We start from the raw sequence: 21,842 nt of genomic DNA, 5'->3' as shown, positions 1-21,842 counted from the left end.
CCTACTGCATAGGTAGGGGACATCCGGACATGCATGGACCAAAAACAATAAAACGACAAACGAACCATTACTATGACTATGAGATAAGAATGCCACACATTAAATTCTTTTTATTATTTTTCTCCAACAAACGAACCAGTGAAGTTATCCTAATATATATATATATATTTTTGGGTCAAACTAGCGTTATCCTAATATCTAAATTATTCAAGACAGCTTGAAATTATCTACCAATATTTTTAAACGAAAGTTCGATTAAACTTTAGTCTATTTTTCAGTATCCGAATTATCCAAAAATATTCTTTCCAAAGTACACAGTACATCGCTTGCGTTAAAAGCAAAAGTATATAGGCCCAACATAGTACATTCATTGGCCCATTAATCGGCCCAAGATTCTTCGCTTGCACAGTCAGAATTCAGAAACAAACCCTTCCAGATCGAAAGAAACGAATCGTGGAAGAAGAAGAACACGAAGAAGGAAAATATCGAAGAATCAAATCGGAAAGGTAGAAGAAGAATCGAGTCGGAAAAAATGGAAAACAAGAGTAACAACACCGAGTCCGATGTCAACGCTAAATGGGACGCATGTTTCGATCTCACTGCTCGTCGTTTCGTCTACTCTTCCCTCGGCGGCGCTTTCGCCGGTCTTCTCTTCTTCAGTTCGGTGTTTTTTTTTTTCAATTTCCCCCCTCACTCACTCTTATGATTCACATAATTTATGGTTTACATAGTGTGGGTGATTCTGATTAGGGTTCTAGTAGATAAAATCGAAATTTCACGATCAAATAGGGTTTTTGAGTGTGTGTTCCGATTCAGATAGTTTTTTATTCTGTTTTAATGATTAATTTGTATTGCGTTGTGGTCTCTAGGGAGTCCGGTTACAAGATGGGCTTCGATTGCGTTTGGTGCTGGAATTGGTATTGGCTCTGCATACACAGATTGTTCTCGTGTTTTTGATGCATCGTCTTCAACTTCAGCCACTCTATTAGCTCCCAGGAGTTCAACAGAGGCTCCTGTACCTCAGGTTAGTTTGAATTCATTTTTATTAGGTACCCAAGTACTTAGTTTTTTTTTGTTGGATGGTTTTGACAAACATTTTGGGAAGTTAGAATTGATAGGTGAAATAAGATGGTTTCATATTATTTAGCTTGAAGATGTGTGTTTTGAGATTTACATATGGTTACAGACTCGTGAGATAAGTGCACCTTTTTAACTCTTTAGCTCTAAAATAATTTCACATTCCACTGTTGGATCTTACAGTAAAAAAAAAAGGCCTAATTGTTTTGTATTATAATGACTCGATTAGACTACGTTTTGGAAATTAGTGATTAGGAGAAGGTAACTTCACCTCATTCCTATCATAGTTACTAGGTTTTTTTTGAGAGGTGAAAACATCTTATGCCAATGTGTATGCATTTTGTAAAAAGTATGCTATTAAGTAAAAAAGCACACAATTTGGTGACTAATCCGGTCATGTTTATAGTCTTCTAAATCCTTACAAGGTAGAATCAATTAGTTGAGTGTTTGATACAAGAGTTGTCTATCTTGTTGATTTTACAGGCAACAGAAGAGTAAAGACAACAGAGGAAGCTCGAAGGTAAAAAACCCAAACATTGATAGGGTTTTACGAAATGGTTGTTAATCTTGCAGGACAAGGCTTTTGAGATATATGCCATTGTTAAAAAACCTTTTACTTCTCAGTGAGTTTTGTACACTGATGTCAAAAATGTTATTGACCCACTCATTTTCTTTCTTCTTGGGGGAAAAAAAGTTATTATTATGTTCTTCTCTATTAGAAAGAAACACAGAGTAATAAGTCCTCCGGTTTGATTTTGTTTGCCTCTGCTGTTCCTTTATTTCAGACTTCTTGCTTCAGATTGAGACTCATATCTGTTGATAATTAGTAACATTATGTCAACCAAATAGGGTATACAAACTGATATCAATCTACTAAGTTACGGATTTAAGGATCAAAGATATGCTTTATAGCTTAAGCGACTCATATATAATTAAACTTACAATATTAGAAAGGGTTTGCCCAAAAAGGAAAAAAACAATATTAGAAGGGTTTGAACGGCTCGGATTGAATCTCTCCAGCTCGCTGCTTGGCTTAATCTATTGCCACGTGTATCCAATGACTCTTTTATTTTTCTTAATACTTAACTGCTACGGAAAAAGTTGAGATTATAGAGCCGACGAAGAAGAGGAACAAAGAGACGCGGCGACGAGAGAGAGAGTAAATAGAAGAAGAAGAAGAAATATGAATGCACCTCCGGAGAACGAAGTTTGTTCGATATGCCATGGCCACTTCATCGCTCCTTGTCAAGCCAATTGCTCCCACTGGTTCTGCGGTACGATCTCTTTGTTCTTTTGCTTTCGTTTTCTCCTTCTCTCGAATCGTTTTTTTGGAGTCGGTCGTAGTTAGTTGCAGTAGTTTATCCCAGAATTCGCGTGTCGCATCTCGATTCAATCTCCTCCTGAATCTTCGTTAGTCGCTTTTATGAGATCAGAGTTGTGCCGATCTCAATTTCGTTTTTCCCCTGAAGCTGGTTCGGTTTTATTGGAAATTTTGGTCTTTGAACTTGTATATTTTAAGGTTCAGAGTTGTTTTACTGCTAATTTCACTCTGTGTATACTCTTTTCAATTGCTTAATTATACTTTGGAATTGGTTTTAATTAAGAGAAAGCTTCAGGTCTCATGCTTAACAGATTATTTTTTTGTGTGTGTGTGTGTTGTTCTGTGTTTGTTACTTGTTAGCTAACCTTACTAAGATTCTGTATGTTCACATAATCCAGTATTGTTTAATTGTTGCTTATATGAATTCAGTGAAGCTCATCATGAGATATTAATTCTATTCCAATCATTGTAGGAAACTGCATTATGCTTGTTTGGAGGCATGGATCTACGTTACGGCCATGCAAATGTCCCTTGTGTCGTCGTCCGATTAGCTTGTTAGTTCCTTCTGAGGAAACAGTGAGAGTCCGGAATGATGCTACTGTTTCCGAGGTTCTTCACGATGTTGAAACTTACAACCGAGTCTTTGGTGGACAGTCAAGTAGTCTTGTTCAGGTACGCGTTTCGTCTTTTCTCCAGTCTATGGGATGAAAAGCAGATTATAACTCACCAAAGCTAAGTTTGGGGATAAGTAGAGTCGTTGAAGGATTGACTCTATACTGTGGAGGGTTCTGGTTTTATGTTGAGCTTATTCTTATCCTTTACTTTTGGTAGTTTATTGCTTTCATCTATGTTAGTAAACTTAGAGTGAATGGGTTTTAGTTTCTTCATCTGTTATTGCTTTGTGCTACATAACATTTCTTGTAGCTCATAAGTTTGACGACAAGTAAGTCTGGAGTTTACTGGAGCCTTTCTCACATAAAAACTTATATATATTTTGCAGAGGATGCAAGATCTTCCCTTCTTACTCCGAAGGTTGTTGCGAGAAATTATGGATCCACGAAGAACGCTTCCATTCGTCATCAGAGCTCGTGTTTATATTGCGGTTAGTTAAACACATTCATTACTCTTGGAACCTAGATAAGTTTATTTATCTCTTATAAGTAAATTTTCTGCTACAAAATTTTTCACATCTGAGCTAAAGAATGTTTTGACTAACGCAAGTTCACCACATTTGATTTGATATAGATGATACTCAGTGCGATTTACATAATCAGCCCAATCGACATCATTCCTGAAGGTGATTCCTCATTTTATCCCTTGACCATATATATTCAGACAATACACTGTTTTCTTCTGTCAACTAACATTACTTTACCAATTCTTTGTATCTTTTTCTTGTCAGGGGTCTTGGGGGTTATCGGTTTACTAGATGATCTACTGATTGCCCTGGTTTTTTTCCTCTATGTTGCTGCTCTTTACCGATCTGTTCTCTATTTCCGTCATGGTGGTTCATGAGTCGCTTTGAAGTTTTCACATCATGAATCATCATAGTTGAACAACTAAGTGACTTGGTTACTTGTTTGGCCCTTGCTTTCTTGTATTCATGGTTTTGACTTTTGACTGTTAAGACTTAGTTCACTTGATTTTGATGGGTAAACAAAGACGTTTCTTTATTGGGTGAAGCAATTAAAATTTCTCGAACACTAGAAGAAACTAAAAGAAATTTTGTACAGATTTTATGCTTCTCATATTCCTGAATGAACCCAATAGTATCAATTCGTCTAGGCAGGGCTTGCATCGCCGGATCGAAGGTAGGAACGTTCACCAACATTGTTCTTCCCAGTAAATAACCGATCCATCGGTGACCTTATTGCTAGAAGCAAACCTTTTGATGCACCAGCACGCTCCTGATCACCGTCCATAATCCCATCCGGGGATCGGATCGAACCGGTATGGTAGGGAGGAGTTATAGAAAACGGTCTTCGGTCGAACCGTCTGTCTTGATCGAACCGTTCAAAGTAGAAATAGTTTCGTTCAGTCCCTAGGCTTCCGGTTCTGAACCCTCTAACCGAACTCCTTGCTTGAGGTAAGGCCACTTGGTCTTTTGACCCATGGTTTCCTAGGTTCGAGTTCACGAGCTGATTGTGTATCTCTTGGGGTAACCTTAGCGTGAAGCGGTCTAGATTCTCCTCTGGTTGACCAGGAGAAATGGGCGGGCTAAACAATCCAGCTAGTTTCCAACCTGTAGACATGGACTTACGTGGCATGCTTTGGTTACCTGTCCAAGCCACCGAGTCAATCAACCGCTCGTCCGGAGAAGCCAAAACCTTTCTCCGGCTATCATCAACCGGCGTTTTGGGAGAGCTCTGACCGGTTTCTCTTGCAAAACCGGGTATCTCGAAAGAAACAGACTCACCCGGTACAGGAACGAGATTGGAACGACAGAGAGGACACGTGGTTTGAGAACGGAGCCAAGCATCAATGCAACCAGGATGAAACACGTGGCAACACTGAGGTATCAAACGCAGCGTTTCGTCGTCCTCGAACTCGTTGAGGCAAACGGGACACTCCAACGCTTCTTTGCCGATCCTCAGCGTCTTCACGGTGGAGTAACGAAACGTCGGAAACGTTTCTATGACAGACGCGTCGAGGCCACGCGCCGTCGTCTGCCTCACGTTAAGCCAGTTTCCTGGCTCACCATCGTCGTTTATCCCTAGAGCTCTTTCGAGACACCTCCTCATGTAGACGGAGATACATCCAAGTGCGAAGAAAACACTAACGAGTACGATCATGACTATAGCCATGGTTGGACTGAACTTTGCCCTGTCGTCGTCATTATCAAACTCGTTGGTTTGAGCCGCACCGAGCTGTAACAGTAGTAGTAGCATGAAACAAGAGTAGAAGAAGCTTAAACGTGACATGACCACCATCGATGGTTGCAAATGGTTTAACAATCTGACGGTGTACAGGAGGTAAGTAATTGTATGTACTTCCCGGTTTCATGAGAACCAAAGCTTTGCCGATGAAAGAGCTTTATAAAAATAAAAGCCTCGTCATTTTGTTCTTTTTGTCTTTACTTCGCATTCGAAAAAAAACAAAAACAAAAAAAAAGTGATGGTAAGATCATAGGAGATGATATTATAAGAACGTGTGATACATTAATTTAGGGGCGGTTTGCTTTGCCTAATGAACATGATGGTTGACTTTTCAGATCTTACAAAAGGCACTACTATTGAACAAATTATATTTTTATGGACCAAGCAAATCTGTTATGAATATAGTCCAAAAGTGATCGTTGTGATGGTTTTGGTATTTTATTTCAGGGTTTTTTTTAATGATGTGTAACTCGATTAAAAATGATACAAAACGGATTAATCAACCGGTTTTGGGAGGAAGTGGCACTGTCACTTGCAAATTTTGAATCCCAAGTTTGAAAGAGTCTTACAGTTAGATCACTGAGGGCTTTATATATATATTGGCACTTTATGTATCTAAACTATAGAAAGATTTGTTGATCCAAAAAAGCTTTACATATATATTGTCGTAAAATGACTAAAATCAATACGAGAGATCAAACTTATCTCTTACGAGTCAACTTCGACAGAGATTATTAGTATTTCGTTTTTTTAAAAGAGCTTGATGTGGTCTTAGCATAGTGGGTCAACGCAATTACTCAATGATAATGTCGTAAATGTGATTTATGAATTAAGCAGTTGGTGATATACTTGCATCATCATGATAATCCCATGTTGTGATCACGTCGTTCTCCAACTAGCTAGTTATTGATTTATTATTTTTTTGTGGAATCAGTTTAAAAAATCATAATCAATTATATATCTGATCACTTTGGTGCGGATTAATTAGTGGAGATGTGTATATTATATGATGCGATGACTTAAACGACGGCCCGATATAAATAATATATTAGTTTTGGATAAAGGATAATGTGAGGTGATTCAACTTTCCCTTTCATTGGGACGATTTTCAACTTTAGAAATAAGACCTAAAAAGAAAATTAATACTCCTACTACAGTTTATCATTTTTATATTGTCAACAAATGCAATTTTAAAAAATTAAGCGAATAAGTTAATTATTTTCCTGAGCTGCTAATTAACTCATCACATAAGTGCTTACAAACAAAAAATGACAGATTTTTAAACCCTAAGGTCTCGCTTGTCCGTATCATATGCGATCAACCAATTTTTATACACACCGCTACAATTGTCTTACTGATCGACAATTTAATGCTTTTAACAATTTCCCAAAAAGACATAAATAATATTTTCTCGGTTTCAAAATATAAGATGTTTTGGCTAAAAGCACACATAATAAGGAATATCTATTTTTTAAAAGTTTAACCAATCAAAAACAAGATTGCATGATATAAATAATAAAAAAATATGAAATTAATCTAAAAGTTTTCTAGAAAGTTGAAAACATCTTATATTATAAAATAAATTAAAACCTGTAAAACATTTTATATTTTAAAACAGAGGAAATATATGTATACTTCATGAATCTTATCATCTTGAAACTTATCTCGAAAGCTTTCAAATATGGTGTAATAATGTTTTTTATTATTATTTATTATAGTATGTTTTTTAAAACAAAATTATCAGATGAGGTTTTTTTTGGTCAGACAAGTGCACTTTCATTCAACTCAAAGCCTCATTGAAAAGTGGGTTCTTACAACATACAACAACTAGATAAGCAAAGAGAGAAAGGATAAAATTATCAGATGAGGTTATTAATTGATAAAACGAATAAACCAAATATATTGATATATTTGTGGAAAACGCAATATTTTTAGAACCGAGTTTTGTTTTGTTCAGATATCCACTTATAGTTTATAATATTTGTTTTGAATAAATAGTTTATAATATTAGAAAGAAAAAGATATATACTAGTATTAAGAGAAATATTTATGATGCTTGTCTGTTTCGATGTTTGAACTAAATCTAAGTATATCTCGTAGAGTTTGTCTCTCCATGCAACTCTTCAGAAAATATTTGGATTATTCTCATTTTCTGTCAGCAGGTATTAATTATAAAACTTAGCCATTAAGAAGTTCCTATTTTCAAGAGCTAGGTTGTTCGCGTACAATTTTTGGTATGTCATCTTATGGTATCACTTATATATATATTCTAGAAAATAACTCATTAAAAGGGAACAAAAACATTCGGTATAAAAAACGGTCAAAATCATCAAAATAGTGGTATAATGTTTTTGAAAACCTTCCAATATTGAAATCTCAGAATGTGTATCTAAGCTCTTTTTAAAACGACTGAACATCATATACTATTTACGACAATTTTGAGACCATCATATAGTTAAGAGACGTTTTTGTTCCATTAATCGTATGAACAAAAGCGTTAAAAAGTAACCAATCATCTATTTTTAAAAAATTAATAGAATTGAAGTAGAATCAAATTTTAATAGTTTCTGCATAAACGAAAGCGTCAACATATAAAAAGAAACCAATCATCTATCTAAAAAAAAATAAAGTATGAGCAGATTCAAAACTTTAATACTCTGCGCATAAACGAAATCGTCATCATATAAAATGACCAATCATCTACCTAAAAATTTAAAAGAGTAGGAACAGATTCAAAATTTAATAGTCTCCGCATAAACGAACTCGTCACTCGTCAGCATATCATAAAATCAATTATCTACGAAACAAAAATTTGAATAGGTTAGAAATGGATTCAAAATTTAATACTTCCGCGTTAGAAAACCATTGATATAGAGCCACATATTCCGATCTCATTAGCTGATTGTTTTATGTTGAACAAAATTTACTGCCAACGGTTAGACCATCTCTAATGCTTTTTTCTATTTTTTTTTATAATAGAGGATTTCTATAACAGAGATGAGTTTTGCTCGGGTTTCTCTGTTTTTTCCTCTTTAAAAGAATATTTCCAATAGATTCTATTTTTATTTTACAATTAACACCTTTTTTAAAAAAAACTTGCAAACTAATCAATTTTACTTTAAATTTTGTAACACTTTCATAAAATTATCTTTTGCAAATAGTAGTCTCAATATTTTAGAATAAATTTTGATACTTAAATTTATATTATTAGTTCTTAAAAATATATATTTTATTTATTTTGATCATAAATAAAAGAAGTTAAAGATTAAGAAGACTACTTTGCAAATAAAATAGTTCACCTCTATTTATAGAGGAAAAAATAGAGTTCCTTTAGAGCATCTGCAATAGTATTCTATTTTTGCCTCTATACTCTATTATAGACTAATTTTTGCTCCAATGGTACTCTATTTTCACCTCTATAATAGAGATTGCAAATTTTTTCTCTATTTATAGAGGAACTCTATTTTTTCCTCTATAAATAGAGGTGACCTATTTTATTTGCAAAATAGTCCTCTTAATCTTTAACTTCTTTTATTTATGATCAAAATAAATAAAATAAGTATTTTTAAGAACTAATAATATAAATTTAAGTATAAATATTTATTCTAAAATATTGAGACTACCATTTGCAAAAGATAATTTTATGAAAGTGTTACAAAATTTGAAGTAAAATGGGTTAGTTTGCAATTTTTAAAAATAAAAGGTGTTAATTTTAAAATAAAAATAGAATCTATTTGGAATATTCTTTTATAGAGGAAAAAATAGAGAAAACCATTGGAGCAAAACTCATCTCTATTATAGAAATCCTCTATTATAGAGGAAAAAATAGAGAAAACTATTGGAAATAGTCTAAATAGAGAAAAAATAGCAATCTCTATTATAGAAGTGAAAATAGAGTATCATTGGAGCAAAAATTACTCTATAATAGAGTATAGAGCCAAAAATAGAGTACCACTGGAGATGCTCTTAGGTAATTGGCCATGTATTTGGTCTCAGAATCGACACTTACCATATTTGGTTAAACGTGGTTCTTTTTCTCCTACGAGATAGAAAATACAAATGATCATATAAATGGGACACATTTTAAGTTATCCCAGAAAAAAATTGTTTATAACATTATTTTGTTAGGCATGACACTAGGTGTATTTAGGACATGTGTTTGTTGTTAATTCTGTAACTAAAATATATTTAAAAGAAAAATATGAAAAATTAGCTCAATTGATTGAAATTTGTTCAGTCTATTTATAGGTAGGCAAATCGACTTGAAAGTTTGATAATTATTGTATATGTATTGCATTCAAATTTGGCTTTGCTCATTCTATATTGCTTTTTCACTTGTGGTTCTAAAATGTTAACTCGTTCTGTTTGTTCTATTTGCTCCGTTTGTTGCTTATGTTTCACACCAAAAAGAATTTGATCATCTTTTGAAAAATGATTCCAGTCGAATAAAGGAAGAAGTGAGGAAGGAAACTATAATCCAATTTGACGGCTTTGCCGCTTTAGAAACATTAGAAGGCCAAATAAATAGTTAAGAAATATTTAGTTCCAAATAAGCCCAATAATTTAATGCGGGCCTTAGTTACACTACCTTACTAATCATGTGGATTAAACTGGCGAATGAAATTTTCAAGTCAACAGAAATATATGTGAAAGCAAATTATGACCATGAATGTAAGCTATTTTTAAATTTCAGTTTCTGTATATTGTTTTTAAAATCCACATATATATCATATTTGCCGACAAAAAAATATTATATATATATATATATATATATTTATGAGTGGGCACCAATTTTAAAGAAATTGTAATTTTGAACTGAATCCATCGAAATTCAGACGGATGAACTTTGTATCCAAAATCTATACTCACAAATAAAAATTCAATAGATTCGTATATATTATAACTAGTAAAACTACATTGAAAATATTAAAAACTTACAAACACTAAATTCACCAAAAACAAAAAAAAGATATACAAATACAATATTCACATCAAGAATTCAATTTTGTTTAATAATATAAAAATACAATAGGAGATGCATTTTTAATATTTTCTAAGAAATACAAAAGACAAAATAATAAAGTTAAAACAAATGGGACTTGAAATCTGCTGAAGATGTGATCATACCATACATGGAATCGAACATGCTAAACTTTCATCTGTACTAGATAATACCCCGTGCTACAACACGAGATTATATATTTTGTTAGTTATTTTTTTGTAATTTGTATTTTTGTAATATTGTTTTTTATTTTGACTTATTTTCTTTGTTTATATAGTGTTTATTTGTATATTTGGAGTTATACAGTAAATTGGAAATTCTTATAGAGTAAGTAGTTTGTAGAATGTAACTTTTCACGGAAATAGACACACCGTAATAATGGATAGTAGTTTTGTAAGAGAATAGACACCCCGCAATATCGAATAGTAGTTTTGTAAGAGGATAGACACACCGCAATATTGGATAATAGTTTTGTAAGAGAATGAGTTTTTCTTTATTTTGGTTTGTCGTCGAAAGAGGAGAAGTTGCTTGTTAAATTTTAGTCTGAGATATTTCAATGGTTAGGAAACCATTGTATTTATAGTGAGATTAGGTATATTTAGCTTATTATTTAGAAGTTAATATTTGAAATATCAAATTTCAGCAATTTTGTAGAAACATCAATTTAATTTATAGTTTGATAAAATACCTGTTTTAACGTGTTTAACTCAAACTTTTTATATATTTTAAAATTTGTAAGAGTACAAATATTAATATTACCTAAACATTTTATAGACTTTAAATATATTATAATATTTTAAACTTTCGACGGAATTCAAATATTTATAATAATTTAAACATTCTATAAAAATTTAAATATTTATAATATCTTAAACTTTTTTAAATAACGTAAATATATTATAATATCTTTACTTTTTAAAAGTTTAAATATGCTCAAATATAGAACTAAATTAAACTGTTAAATTTGGATACCTGATAAATCAAGCTTCATGCTCATTTGTACTCAAAACATATTAGTCATATATTTATAGTGATTATGAACCATATTCCAAAATATTTAGTCGATGTGGGATATACAATACACCTTTTCTGTAAATTAGTTTACAACTTTACATATATATAATTTTTGCGTTTTTTTTTCCATCTATACTATTCATAATTAATTACTATAATTTCTTTAAGGAAATATTGAAAAATCTAAACTAAATGATGATTTGTTTTATTTAATTGTATTAAGTTGATTTGTTGTTTTCGTAAATATCTCACAATATAAAAGCAAATCAAATAAGTTTACATATATATACAATTTCGTAATTAATTTATTGATTATTTTGGAAGCAACAAAATCACAATCGATAAGTATTAAAGATTTCTCATTATTATTAATATTCGTAATAATTATAGGGATTAAGTATGATAGTAGTTAATATTTGATATTACTGAAGCCATTAAATACCCAGATACCAGTTTCCTTATTTATAGGGATTACACCTTTGTTTGGCAACAGGAATAACTATTCTTGAATCAAATAATATACAAGATCCAAAAATTATTAATTTGGAGTACAAACAGATCCGCAAATTTTTTTCTTCTATTGTCGGGTCAGAGAGGATCCGCGTTCCGACCTGGTTGGTTTTAAGTGATCGATCCAAGGGTATAATGGTCATTTAGACAATTCGAAACTATAAGTTAATTTAATTAAATTAAGTGATTTTGTAATCATTTTTAATGAAAAACGTATCAAAACAAAATCATGATCTAATTTGAGTCTAGTGAGTACTTCAACTTTAATAGAATAGATTATTTGGAGTACATGTGAACATTCGCCCAATTGACCAATTTAAAGGATAGTGCAGAGTAATGAACTACAAAAGACTAGCTTAGATATTATTTTTTTCTAGTAACTGATATCGCTTATAATTATAGCACGCATATACACACTCTTTATTATGACAAATAATTGAACTCTTTTTTTTATATGCACAAAAAAAGTAATTGAACTGTAATATAGAGGTATTGGATGCTGTTCAGCTATAGAAATTGAACCCTACAAATCTATTTGCATAGTTAAAGATGTACCATTTCCTTTGTTTTGTTTTCTAATAAAATGATGTACTATTCCTATAAAAAATGTATATATAGAGTGAGGGTGTGTATAGTGTTGAAAGCCTAGCTATTTGAATAGAATAAATAGAATTCAATCATTCACTACTTGACCCAATCTCGTACTTTGTTTTGTATATAAGGTTATCAACAATGGAGCTGTTGAAAAAAATATTCAACAGTTTAATCACTCCAATGGAGGTGTTGAAAACCAAAAAAAATTGCGTGGATTAATTTGTGTTGAATCAAAAAATTTGGGCCCCACAAACATGCCGACATTCAATTTTCGTTTTTGTTTTTTTTTTTTTTTTTTTTTTTTTGAAAAAAGAAGAAATATATGAGAGAGACATGTGTCGTATATTTATTGGACAGTAAAATTTTGGAGATATTTTTCTTATCTTATCATTTCAAAATCAATTATTATATAGTAAATAATTTTTTTATAAAATAATTTTTATATCAAAATTCATCATTTTTAAAACTCTATAAATAGAGACTTGGTTCATTTTATTCCGACACAAAAAAAACCAATATTTCTACTATATTTTCAAATTCTTCTCTAATAAACTCTTCTTTATTTCAATTTTTTCTTTTTTTGGGAATGGATCATAACAACAATCCTACCCAAAATTCTACTAATTACCCTTTTCCATTTCCAAATCCCAACAATTATCCAAATCCTTATTTCTACCAATCTCAAAATATCCCAAATTATGGCTTTCCACCAAATTTTTCAATCCCGTCATCTGTTCCAAACTATAATCCATATTATGGATCCATGATGCCATATTCATCTCAACCACCTCCTTATTCTTCTACTCCAACGGGTAATGAAAGTGTTCAAGATGTTAGAGAAATTGAATTTCCCGGATTTTCTACGCAAGTAACTCTTGGAGGGATGAACAGTGTTGAAGCCACTCCAAATACAGAAGATTCAACTCCAACTCGCCGGAAAAGCCCCAAATGGACAACAGAGCAAAATTTGGTGTTATTGAGTGGATGGATTAAATATGGAACAGACAGCATTGTTGGTAAAAACCAAAAAAGTGAAGCTTATTGGGGTAAAATTGCTGACTACTGTAATGAGCATTGCTCATTTCATCCTCCTCGTGACGGAGCTTCATGCAGAAATCATTACAACTACATGAATCAAAAACTAGGTAAATGGATTGGTGCTTATGATAACGCCAAGCGTTTCCAACAAAGCGGCTGGTCGGAGAATGATGTACTGGCAAAAGCACATGAATTATATTCAAGTTCTACAAAAGGCCAATTCAATTTAATGTCAGAATGGCAATCTGTTCGTGATCAACCACGTTATGGTAGTCAAGTAGGAGGGAACACTGGATCTGGGAACAGTGGATCGAAGAGATCCCGTGAGAGTGATGCAAGTGATTCCAGTTCTGTAGGATCTGTTGCTCGTCCAATGGGGAGAGATGCAGCTAAAAAAAAAGGGAAAAAGAAAGGTAAGGGCGCAGCTTTGGAAGTAGTCAACGAAGAGTGGAATGAATTCAAACAATTCAAGACGCAAGAGTTGGAACGATTGGACAAAATAACGATGAGGCAAGAGGAGGCAAACCAATTAAAGAAGATGGAGATGTATCTAAAGCTAAGTGAAAAAGAGCATCTTGATGACCGAAGTAAAGAGTTGTTGGAGAAATTGAGTCACGATCTATTTGGAGAAGTTGAGTCACGATACATCGTGAACCGGTTTAGAGAGCGTCGGAACAAAATAGAAGAAGATTATCCACGTCGTAGCACGAGAAAATACTTCAAGAGAGATCATGTAGCCGCGAACCAAATATTGATTGACGACTACTTTGCCGATCAACCTACATATGATGATGCAATGTTTCGTCGTCGATTCCGGATGTGAAAACAAGTTTTCCTCCGAATCGTTGGTGACCTGTCAAGCAGTGACAACTACTTCACCCAACGAGTTGACGCAGCCAATAAAGAAGGTATATCCCCACTAGCGAAATGTACCACAGCTATGCGAATGTTAGCATATGGTATGGAGGCAGACGCGGTCGATGAGTACATCAAAATCGGAGGTACTACAGCATTGGAGTGCTTGCGTAGATTTTGTAAAGGAATCATACATTTGTATGAGCAAGTGTATCTCAGAGCTCCAACTCAAGATGACCTCCAAAGAATTTTGCATGTCAGCGAGATGCGGGGGTTTCCGGGGATGATTGGAAGTATTGATTGCATGCACTGGGAATGGAAAAATTGTCCTACGGCGTGGGAAGGTCAATTTACTCGAGGAGATAAGGGAACCACCACTGTTATTCTTGAAGCAGTTGCATCTCATGATCTATGGATATGGCATGCTTTTTTTGGGTGTCCAGGCACATTGAACGATATCAATGTTCTAGATCGTTCACCAGTGTTCGATGATGTTGAACAGGGAAATACTCCAAAAGTGAACTTCTTTGTGAACCAACGCCCATATGATATGACATATTATCTAGCTGATGGTATCTATCCTTATTATCCAACTTTCGTCAAATCAATTCGTCTTCCTCAAAGTGAACCAGACAAGTTATTTGCACAACACCAAGAAGGATGTCGAAAGGACATCGAACGTGCATTTGGAGTGTTACAAGCTCGATTTAAAATCATTCGCGAACCAGCACGTTTGTGGGACATAGCCGATTTAGCTATGATCATGCGGTCATGTATTATATTACATAATATGATTGTTGAGGATGAGCAAGATACATATGCGCAACATTGGACTGATTATGATTAGTCTGAGGCAAGTGGTTCTAGTACATCACAACCATTCTCTACTGAGGTGCTACCTGCTTTTGCAAATCATGTGCGTGCTAGATGTCAATTACGGGATTCAAATGTCCATCATGAATTGCAAGCAGATCTAGTGAAACACATATGGGCAAAATTCGGGATGTTCCGTGATTAAAGAGGTTTTTAAATTTGAAGTTTTTAAACACAAATGTCTGTGTGTTTGTATTTTCCGAAGTTGAAGTTTGTGTAATTTTATTTGTTTTAATTATAATAATTTTTATTTTTGTTATATTAAAGTACTAAGAAAAATATAAAATTAAATTAAAAAAATATTAATGTAACTTTTATTAAATTTAAATTACTATAAATCTGTTGTTATCAAATTAAGTAAAAATAAAAATATAAAGTGAAAATAGTGGGGTAAGGTGTTGAATTTTATTAAACAAAACCATTGGAAAGGTTAAAATTAATTTGGGTATTAGAATGATTAGCTGGAAAAAAGAGAAAATAATGTAGAGGGTTAAAAGTTGAGGTGGAGGGTGTTGAAAAGAAAAACCATTCTATACAGTCTAAGAGGCACGTAAGATTGATCCTACGCATTTGTTTTTCAATGAGACAGCTAAGCTATTTATGAAAAATTAACTTCATCACTTGATTAATTATTTTCCATTGTGTATAAACCACCGGAATAGACCAGTTCAGTTATATCACATCACAACATCTCTTTGACAATGTAAAAAAAAAAACATGAAAGCACTAAACTTATATATAAATTAATGTTGTTCATGTGGATGAAAAATAAATATATAAATGTTTATTTTTCCGACATCATACTTAAGTTTGAAAAGTTGAATAATGTGCTTAAAACTTTGATTGTGATTTCGCTTTGAAATTTGGCCGAGCAACCTATTGAATAATGTGTTTGAAACTTTGAATGTGATTATTTTTTTGTCAGCTTTTGAATGTGGTTAATATACCATATATTATATATAAGTCTCCGGCTTGTTATCTTGCTCATATTTACAATTGTATTTGTTAGTCACCTAGTCCTCAATCTTTTAACAAAACATAAAATTCGTTGTATATAGTACTAAAAGTCTAAAATTTGTTGTAGCACCTACCTAGTGCTATTCAAAATACCACAAAATATTAATAGAAAGTTCAGACTCGCATGTTGATTACAGATTTTTAATATTAGTCACAATTTTACAATGATAAAAGTATTTTAGGTCAGATGGTAGGGAGTGACGAGGCAGATGAAAGAGTGAGTAATAAAAAAAGGTAAAAACTGAGAAGTAATGTTTGGGAAGCGAATCTTGAAGTCCCCGAGTCACTCCAACTGCAAACTTTCAACATTTCACAGAATTTTAGGTACCAACATCCCCGGTTTTCTCGGGAAACTCAATTACATCAAAACTTTAATTTAATAATTAAATACATGTTTTAAAAAATGATTATATTCTCGATCGCATTAGAAAAATAGATTAAAAATGTCTTGTTTTGGATAGGAAGAACTGGAAAACAAAATAAGTAAATTGCGTATACACAAAGCCTATTCAGACTCCTTTCCAAACGCGTTAAATATTTGGAGGATCTTTTATCGGGTCGGCACGAATGTCATTATTATCCTAATTATTGAATTAGATTTGTCTGCTATTAACATGAACCGCAGCTTACTCTTTGTCATTTATCCAACCAATTTTTATCATCTTAATTTTGTCATTATTTTAACTTCTTTTTTTTTCATTAATAGTTACGAAAGTAGAAAATTCTTAAACTTATTATTTTTGTTGCTTGTCAAAAATGCTAAAATTTTAGAAACCACACCACCAAAATTTAAAAGGGATTCTCAATACTAATACTAATGTTTTTGGATAAAAGGTTGAAAAGTATATATTTTTTTTTGTAAAAAGGTTGAAAATTTTAGAACCTTTCTTAAGCCTTTATATGGTTTTTGTAGATGCCTAGATGGTATAGAAAAATAATATTGACCAATAAAATGATTTATGAAATGAGTTGTGTGGTTCTTTTTATTCTCAACCAGTTGAAATGTTGAATGGTTCTCTTTTTTTTGTTTGTTTGTCAAAACAGTTGAATTAATGGTTCTTATTCATTTGTTTGGTGTACGAGTGCCATCATTGGACCGACGTATTATTTCCCCTTCGGAATTATCATATCTTGCCAGTTCCCCATCGATCTTCGATATCTTACCAGTTCTCCTTCGGATTTATATTCTCCGCTTATTTTCCTCCGAATCCATACTTTTACGCCTATTTCCCCATCAAACTTGATTTACTCGGTTTTGGTACAAAACCCGATAGAAACCCATGTTAAACCGGTATGAAACCAATTTAGAATCCGAGTAACATATACAACCCGACCCAACTTCTTCTTCTTCTATTTCAAAACGAAAACCCCAAATTGGCAACTAAGAACCCTAAAAATCGAAATTGAAAAGGAAATCTCTCTCTATTTCTCTCAAAATCATGAGCAATGTCTCTGGATCTTCGAGCGGTTTGACAAATGTCCGCGAAAGAGGAAGAGTTGTTGGTGTACCTAAGAGATGTTGGTGTGGAGAAGCAATTGTGGGCAAAACTTCCAAATCCGACCATAACCCAAATCGACGATACTTTCGTTGTGTATATGCAGATGGAAATAAGGTAATATGAAGAATGACATTCAAGTTTATGGTCTAGCTTGTTATTAACTCGGTTCTAAATGATAACCAAATCAATTGTCTATGGTTTAGCTTATGAATGACATTCAGGTTTTCAAGTGGGTCGATGAGGCTTTGTTGGATGAGGTGGAAACAATGAAAGAGTTCATATGAAAGACAATGAAGGTTGAGAAGAAGATGCAAATGGAGCTGCAAATGGAGCTTGAGAAGAAGATGGAAATGGAGCTTGAGAAAGAGATATTTGAGAGGATTGAAGATTTAAAAGCTGAATTCAAATCAATGATGAATAGGATGATAATTGTTTTAGTATTTGGTTGTATGATTATCTTTGGTCTAGTTAAGCTAATATGATGACATTGTAAGTTGTTAAGGTTCAATGTTAAGCTAATATGATGACATTGTAAGTTGTTAAGGTTCAATGTTAAGCTAATTTGGTAGAATTGTTGAAAAGAGATGTTAGAATTGTTCAAAGGAAACCATACAAATTTGTTCAAAAGAGTAGAACATCAAGGCTTAACAAGGTTCAAAAGGCACATAGACCATACTAAGGCAGAACAACATATGTTCTGAAACAGGTCATAATACCAAAAAAAAAAAAACATTGCGCCTTGTGCTAATCCTCCACATTACTTCATCCATCAATTACTTCTCTTGAGTAAGACAACCTTGAGTAGATTCCACTTGAGTTCCACCTTACAAATTTAATCAAATATCAGAATCAATTGAGTGAAACAAAGAACAACCATCACATTAGAAAGTATAACTAACCTGTGTTGTATTCTTCTTATTCTTCTTCTTTTGGTGGTACCTACAATTATGATCAGCTGCACCACATATCCCACAATGCATGATTCTCTTCTTTTGTTTGGTTTCTTCTTGGTAGGTGACTCATGAGCACCTTTCTTCCTCTTCTTGTCTACCTTTTCATCATTTGGCCTTGGTGGTGGATGCACACTTTCACCACCAGTGCAAGGCCAATAGCGTGGACCTGTTTGTGGAATAATCCCCTCCATGTAATTCTCCTTCCACTTGAAAGTTCGGAACCATTCACACACGTAGTCTTCAGCTTCCAATGTCTTCTTGAGTATCAGTCCGTAAGCATGTTCGCAGGGGATTCCACATATCTGAAACTTCATACAGGTACAAGTCCTTTCATTCAAATTGACTATGTGTTTGTCATATCCCAGGTAAACTTCATAAGCTCCATTTGTGCTGGGATGTACAAAGCACAGAGAAGCTGCCTTATGCTCTTCAGCCAAGAAACGTTTCACATATGGAGTGCATATCCCTGACAAATACATGAATACACATTAAACTTTTGAATTCAATAGAAAATAAATGAAAGATAAAAGAAATGTAATGTTACTAACCTTCGTGTGAATGAGAAAGTGCAGACCGCTTAGCAATCCGAACCATTGCAAGCCTTCGAACAGCCTCCAACATGGCCACAAATAGCTTCTCTCTTGCCTTGTTGATTGTACTATTGAAGGACTCCACAAAGTTGTTTTCCACATCCTCACAGTCGCAGCCAATCTTGTGGAACGCCCTACACCAAGTATTTGGTTTAGTCTTCATAACATCTTCATATAGGGAACTGTCGTATGCATGGATCCTCTCCAAACTCTCTTCATAGTCTTTACTATTGTAGCACCAAGCTAGATCCCAGAGTAGTTTCTTCAGCCGCTTCTTATTCGGATGAATCTTCTTTAGATTACCATAAATGTGCCTAACACATTTTCGATGCTCAATCTTTGGTAACTCTAACTCAACAGCTTTAATCAAACCCTGAAACAAAGAAAACATAATTAACTCTTTGTCGATGCAACCTTTATCAAAACATAAAACATATCAAATCACATTCTAACCTTTTGTCGATCAGACACCATAATGTAACCATCCCCATCACCTAACTCCAAGTCGATTTTCAGCCTATTCACAAACCATGACCAATTATTTGTGTTCTCAACTTGAACAACACACCAAGCTATTGGGTAGATAGCATTGTCAGCATCTCTTCCTAAAGCAACCAGAAGCTGTCCCTTGATCTTTTCTTTCAAGAAACAACCATCAACTCCTATAAGTGGCCTGCAGGATTTTTTCCATGTTCTCCTAAAAACATCAAAGCATACATAGAATCGCTTAAACACATCCTGTCCAGCCTTGTTCTTCACCGTTTCAACCTCTACAACAGAACCTTGATTTGCTTCCAATATCTCGGCCCCATAATCTCTGAGCCGCTCAAATTGAGTGTCATATTCAAGCTCTATCCATCCCAATGCCTTTCTCCTAGCAGCTTGACATTGACCTCTAGTAACTGATATCTTCCACTTCTCCATTATAGTCTGCTCCATCTTCAAAGGCATGTAATAATCTGGTTCTTCTCTTATCTTATCCAGAAACAACCTAGCTATCACTGGCGTCTTAAACATTTCACACTCTCCATTAGGTACACAAATATGCTTCTTCGTGTACAATGTAATCCTCCACATCGACTCATTGTGCAGACATGCTGCATAAACTTTCCACATACATTTCCCCTTAGCACCAACACACTTAAAACCGATTCTATCTCTATCGTACCTGTATTGCTTCAGGTTACAACCGGATACAAGTGCGTGGTCGAGAACACACTCCTTAAAAGCGATTCCATTGTAGAAGCTTTGCCCTTTGTACATTGAACCATCACCACGAACGATGGGAGTCCCCCTTCTCGCAGCACCACTACGAACACGTTCCTCATCCTCATCGTCACTTTCTGGGTACACGTTATGACGAATCGATTCCTCGGCTTCGGTAAAATCTGTCGCCATCTTGTCGATATGAAACTCATCATGATCCTCAGCTTCTGCGTCGAAATCTACTCTAGGAGGCGGATTAGGAACGGGAACTAACGCCATCGCCATCACAACCGCCGAGAAGAAACGATTTCGGAAATTTAGGGTTCGTCGAGAGAGCAAAGGGGAAAAATCGATTTGGGGATTTTATAATTTTTAGGTTTCCTTAGGTTTAGTTATCTAATCGGGTTGTAATTGGGTTGTAATCCAGTTTAATGTGGTTTAATATGGTTTCATTTGGTTATTAAGGTTCAGAAGTTGGTTAAACAAAACAGTAAACCATTATAACCAACACGATGGGGAAACGATATGAGTAAATCAAGTTCGATGGGGAAATAGGCGTAGAAGTATGAATTAGGGGGGAAATAAGCGTAGAAGTATGGATTCAGGGGAAAATAAGCGGAGAATATAAGTCCGAAGGAAAACTGGTAAGATATCGAAGATCGATAGGAAACTGACAAGATATGATAGTTTCGAGGGGGAAATAGTACGTCGGTCCGCCATCATTATATAAAGTTGAGGGGTTTTAGTATTCAGTATCGTTTTTTTTTTAGCTCAACAAAAATTAAAGATAGACATTGAAATATACATACGATTATGATTTATGACCTCTATTTTAAATCAACATTATATAACGTAAAGAAGAAACATATATATATATATATATATATATATATATTATGAGAAAGACGAATGTGGGCTTTCTATTGATCTAATCTATACTTCACGCCCAATCCGAGAAAGAGAACAAGATGTGACCGACGATCTTGTTCTAAGTTTTATACAATAAATCTGTTTTAAGTTAATTATCATTAGCTAAACTAAATTAATATTATGAGAATCTCATAAGGAATTGATCCGGACAAAGTACACGATATATCTCCTGCTAGAATTTCAGGCAGCGGGATTTACGGTTAAACGAACCACATGCTAATGTTCCTTTACCACTTAAGGAATTTTATTTTAAAACGTGGAACAAAGCTGGTTTTATCAGGATGCTTAGTTGTAAACTACTCCTTTTTATTTTATTATATTGTAATTTTTTAAACTCGTTAAAAAGGCTAATCTCGTCATTACTAGCTAATTATATTAACTGCGAAATGAAACTTCAAGAATTCAAGCCAGAATAAAGTATTGAACAATGTTTTTGACTATATCAAAATTTAACTATTCCGAAGTTTTTTAGAGTTGGTGAGAGCAA

General features: G+C 33.7%; 4 protein-coding genes and 1 pseudogene across 5 annotated transcripts; 3 read left to right on the top strand and 2 right to left on the bottom strand.

The window, feature by feature from the left end:
- The first annotated feature begins 241 nt into the window (after positions 1 to 241).
- LOC104740957 (MICOS complex subunit MIC10) lies at positions 242 to 1,833 on the top strand. Its single transcript, XM_010461707.3, has 3 exons — positions 242 to 659; positions 870 to 1,024; positions 1,561 to 1,833. Exons 1-3 carry the CDS (start codon positions 533 to 535, stop codon positions 1,573 to 1,575), a joined length of 297 nt encoding a protein of 98 aa, XP_010460009.1. The 5' UTR covers positions 242 to 532; the 3' UTR covers positions 1,576 to 1,833.
- A 326-nt stretch (positions 1,834 to 2,159) lies between these two features.
- On the top strand, positions 2,160 to 4,071 carry LOC104740956 (uncharacterized). Its single transcript, XM_010461706.3, has 5 exons — positions 2,160 to 2,351; positions 2,871 to 3,070; positions 3,399 to 3,500; positions 3,644 to 3,695; positions 3,801 to 4,071. Exons 1-5 carry the CDS (start codon positions 2,261 to 2,263, stop codon positions 3,911 to 3,913), a joined length of 558 nt encoding a protein of 185 aa, XP_010460008.1. The 5' UTR covers positions 2,160 to 2,260; the 3' UTR covers positions 3,914 to 4,071.
- LOC104740954 (E3 ubiquitin-protein ligase ATL15 pseudogene) lies at positions 4,042 to 5,547 on the bottom strand (annotated as a pseudogene). The gene has a single exon (XR_015580187.1). The product of XR_015580187.1 is annotated as an E3 ubiquitin-protein ligase ATL15 pseudogene (transcript).
- A 7,433-nt stretch (positions 5,548 to 12,980) lies between these two features.
- LOC147928016 (uncharacterized) lies at positions 12,981 to 14,191 on the top strand. The gene is made up of 2 exons (XM_087485978.1): positions 12,981 to 14,081; positions 14,138 to 14,191. Exons 1-2 carry the CDS (start codon positions 12,981 to 12,983, stop codon positions 14,189 to 14,191), a joined length of 1,155 nt encoding a protein of 384 aa, XP_087342104.1.
- A 4,247-nt stretch (positions 14,192 to 18,438) lies between these two features.
- Positions 18,439 to 20,704, bottom strand: LOC104743464 (uncharacterized). The gene is made up of 4 exons (XM_087485977.1): positions 19,673 to 20,704; positions 19,178 to 19,592; positions 18,576 to 19,095; positions 18,439 to 18,499 (listed from the first exon to the last, which is right to left on the bottom strand). The coding sequence occupies exons 1-4, from the start codon at positions 20,702 to 20,704 to the stop codon at positions 18,439 to 18,441; spliced, it is 2,028 nt and encodes a 675-aa protein (XP_087342103.1).
- Between the last annotated feature and the right edge of the window lie 1,138 nt (positions 20,705 to 21,842).

The sequence above is a fragment of the Camelina sativa genome, chromosome 14, assembly GCF_030686135.1.
Source record: "Camelina sativa cultivar CO46 ecotype springtype chromosome 14, ASM3068613v1".
Lineage (NCBI taxonomy): Eukaryota > Viridiplantae > Streptophyta > Magnoliopsida > Brassicales > Brassicaceae > Camelina > Camelina sativa.
This window is presented reverse-complemented; position numbering and strand designations above follow the sequence as displayed.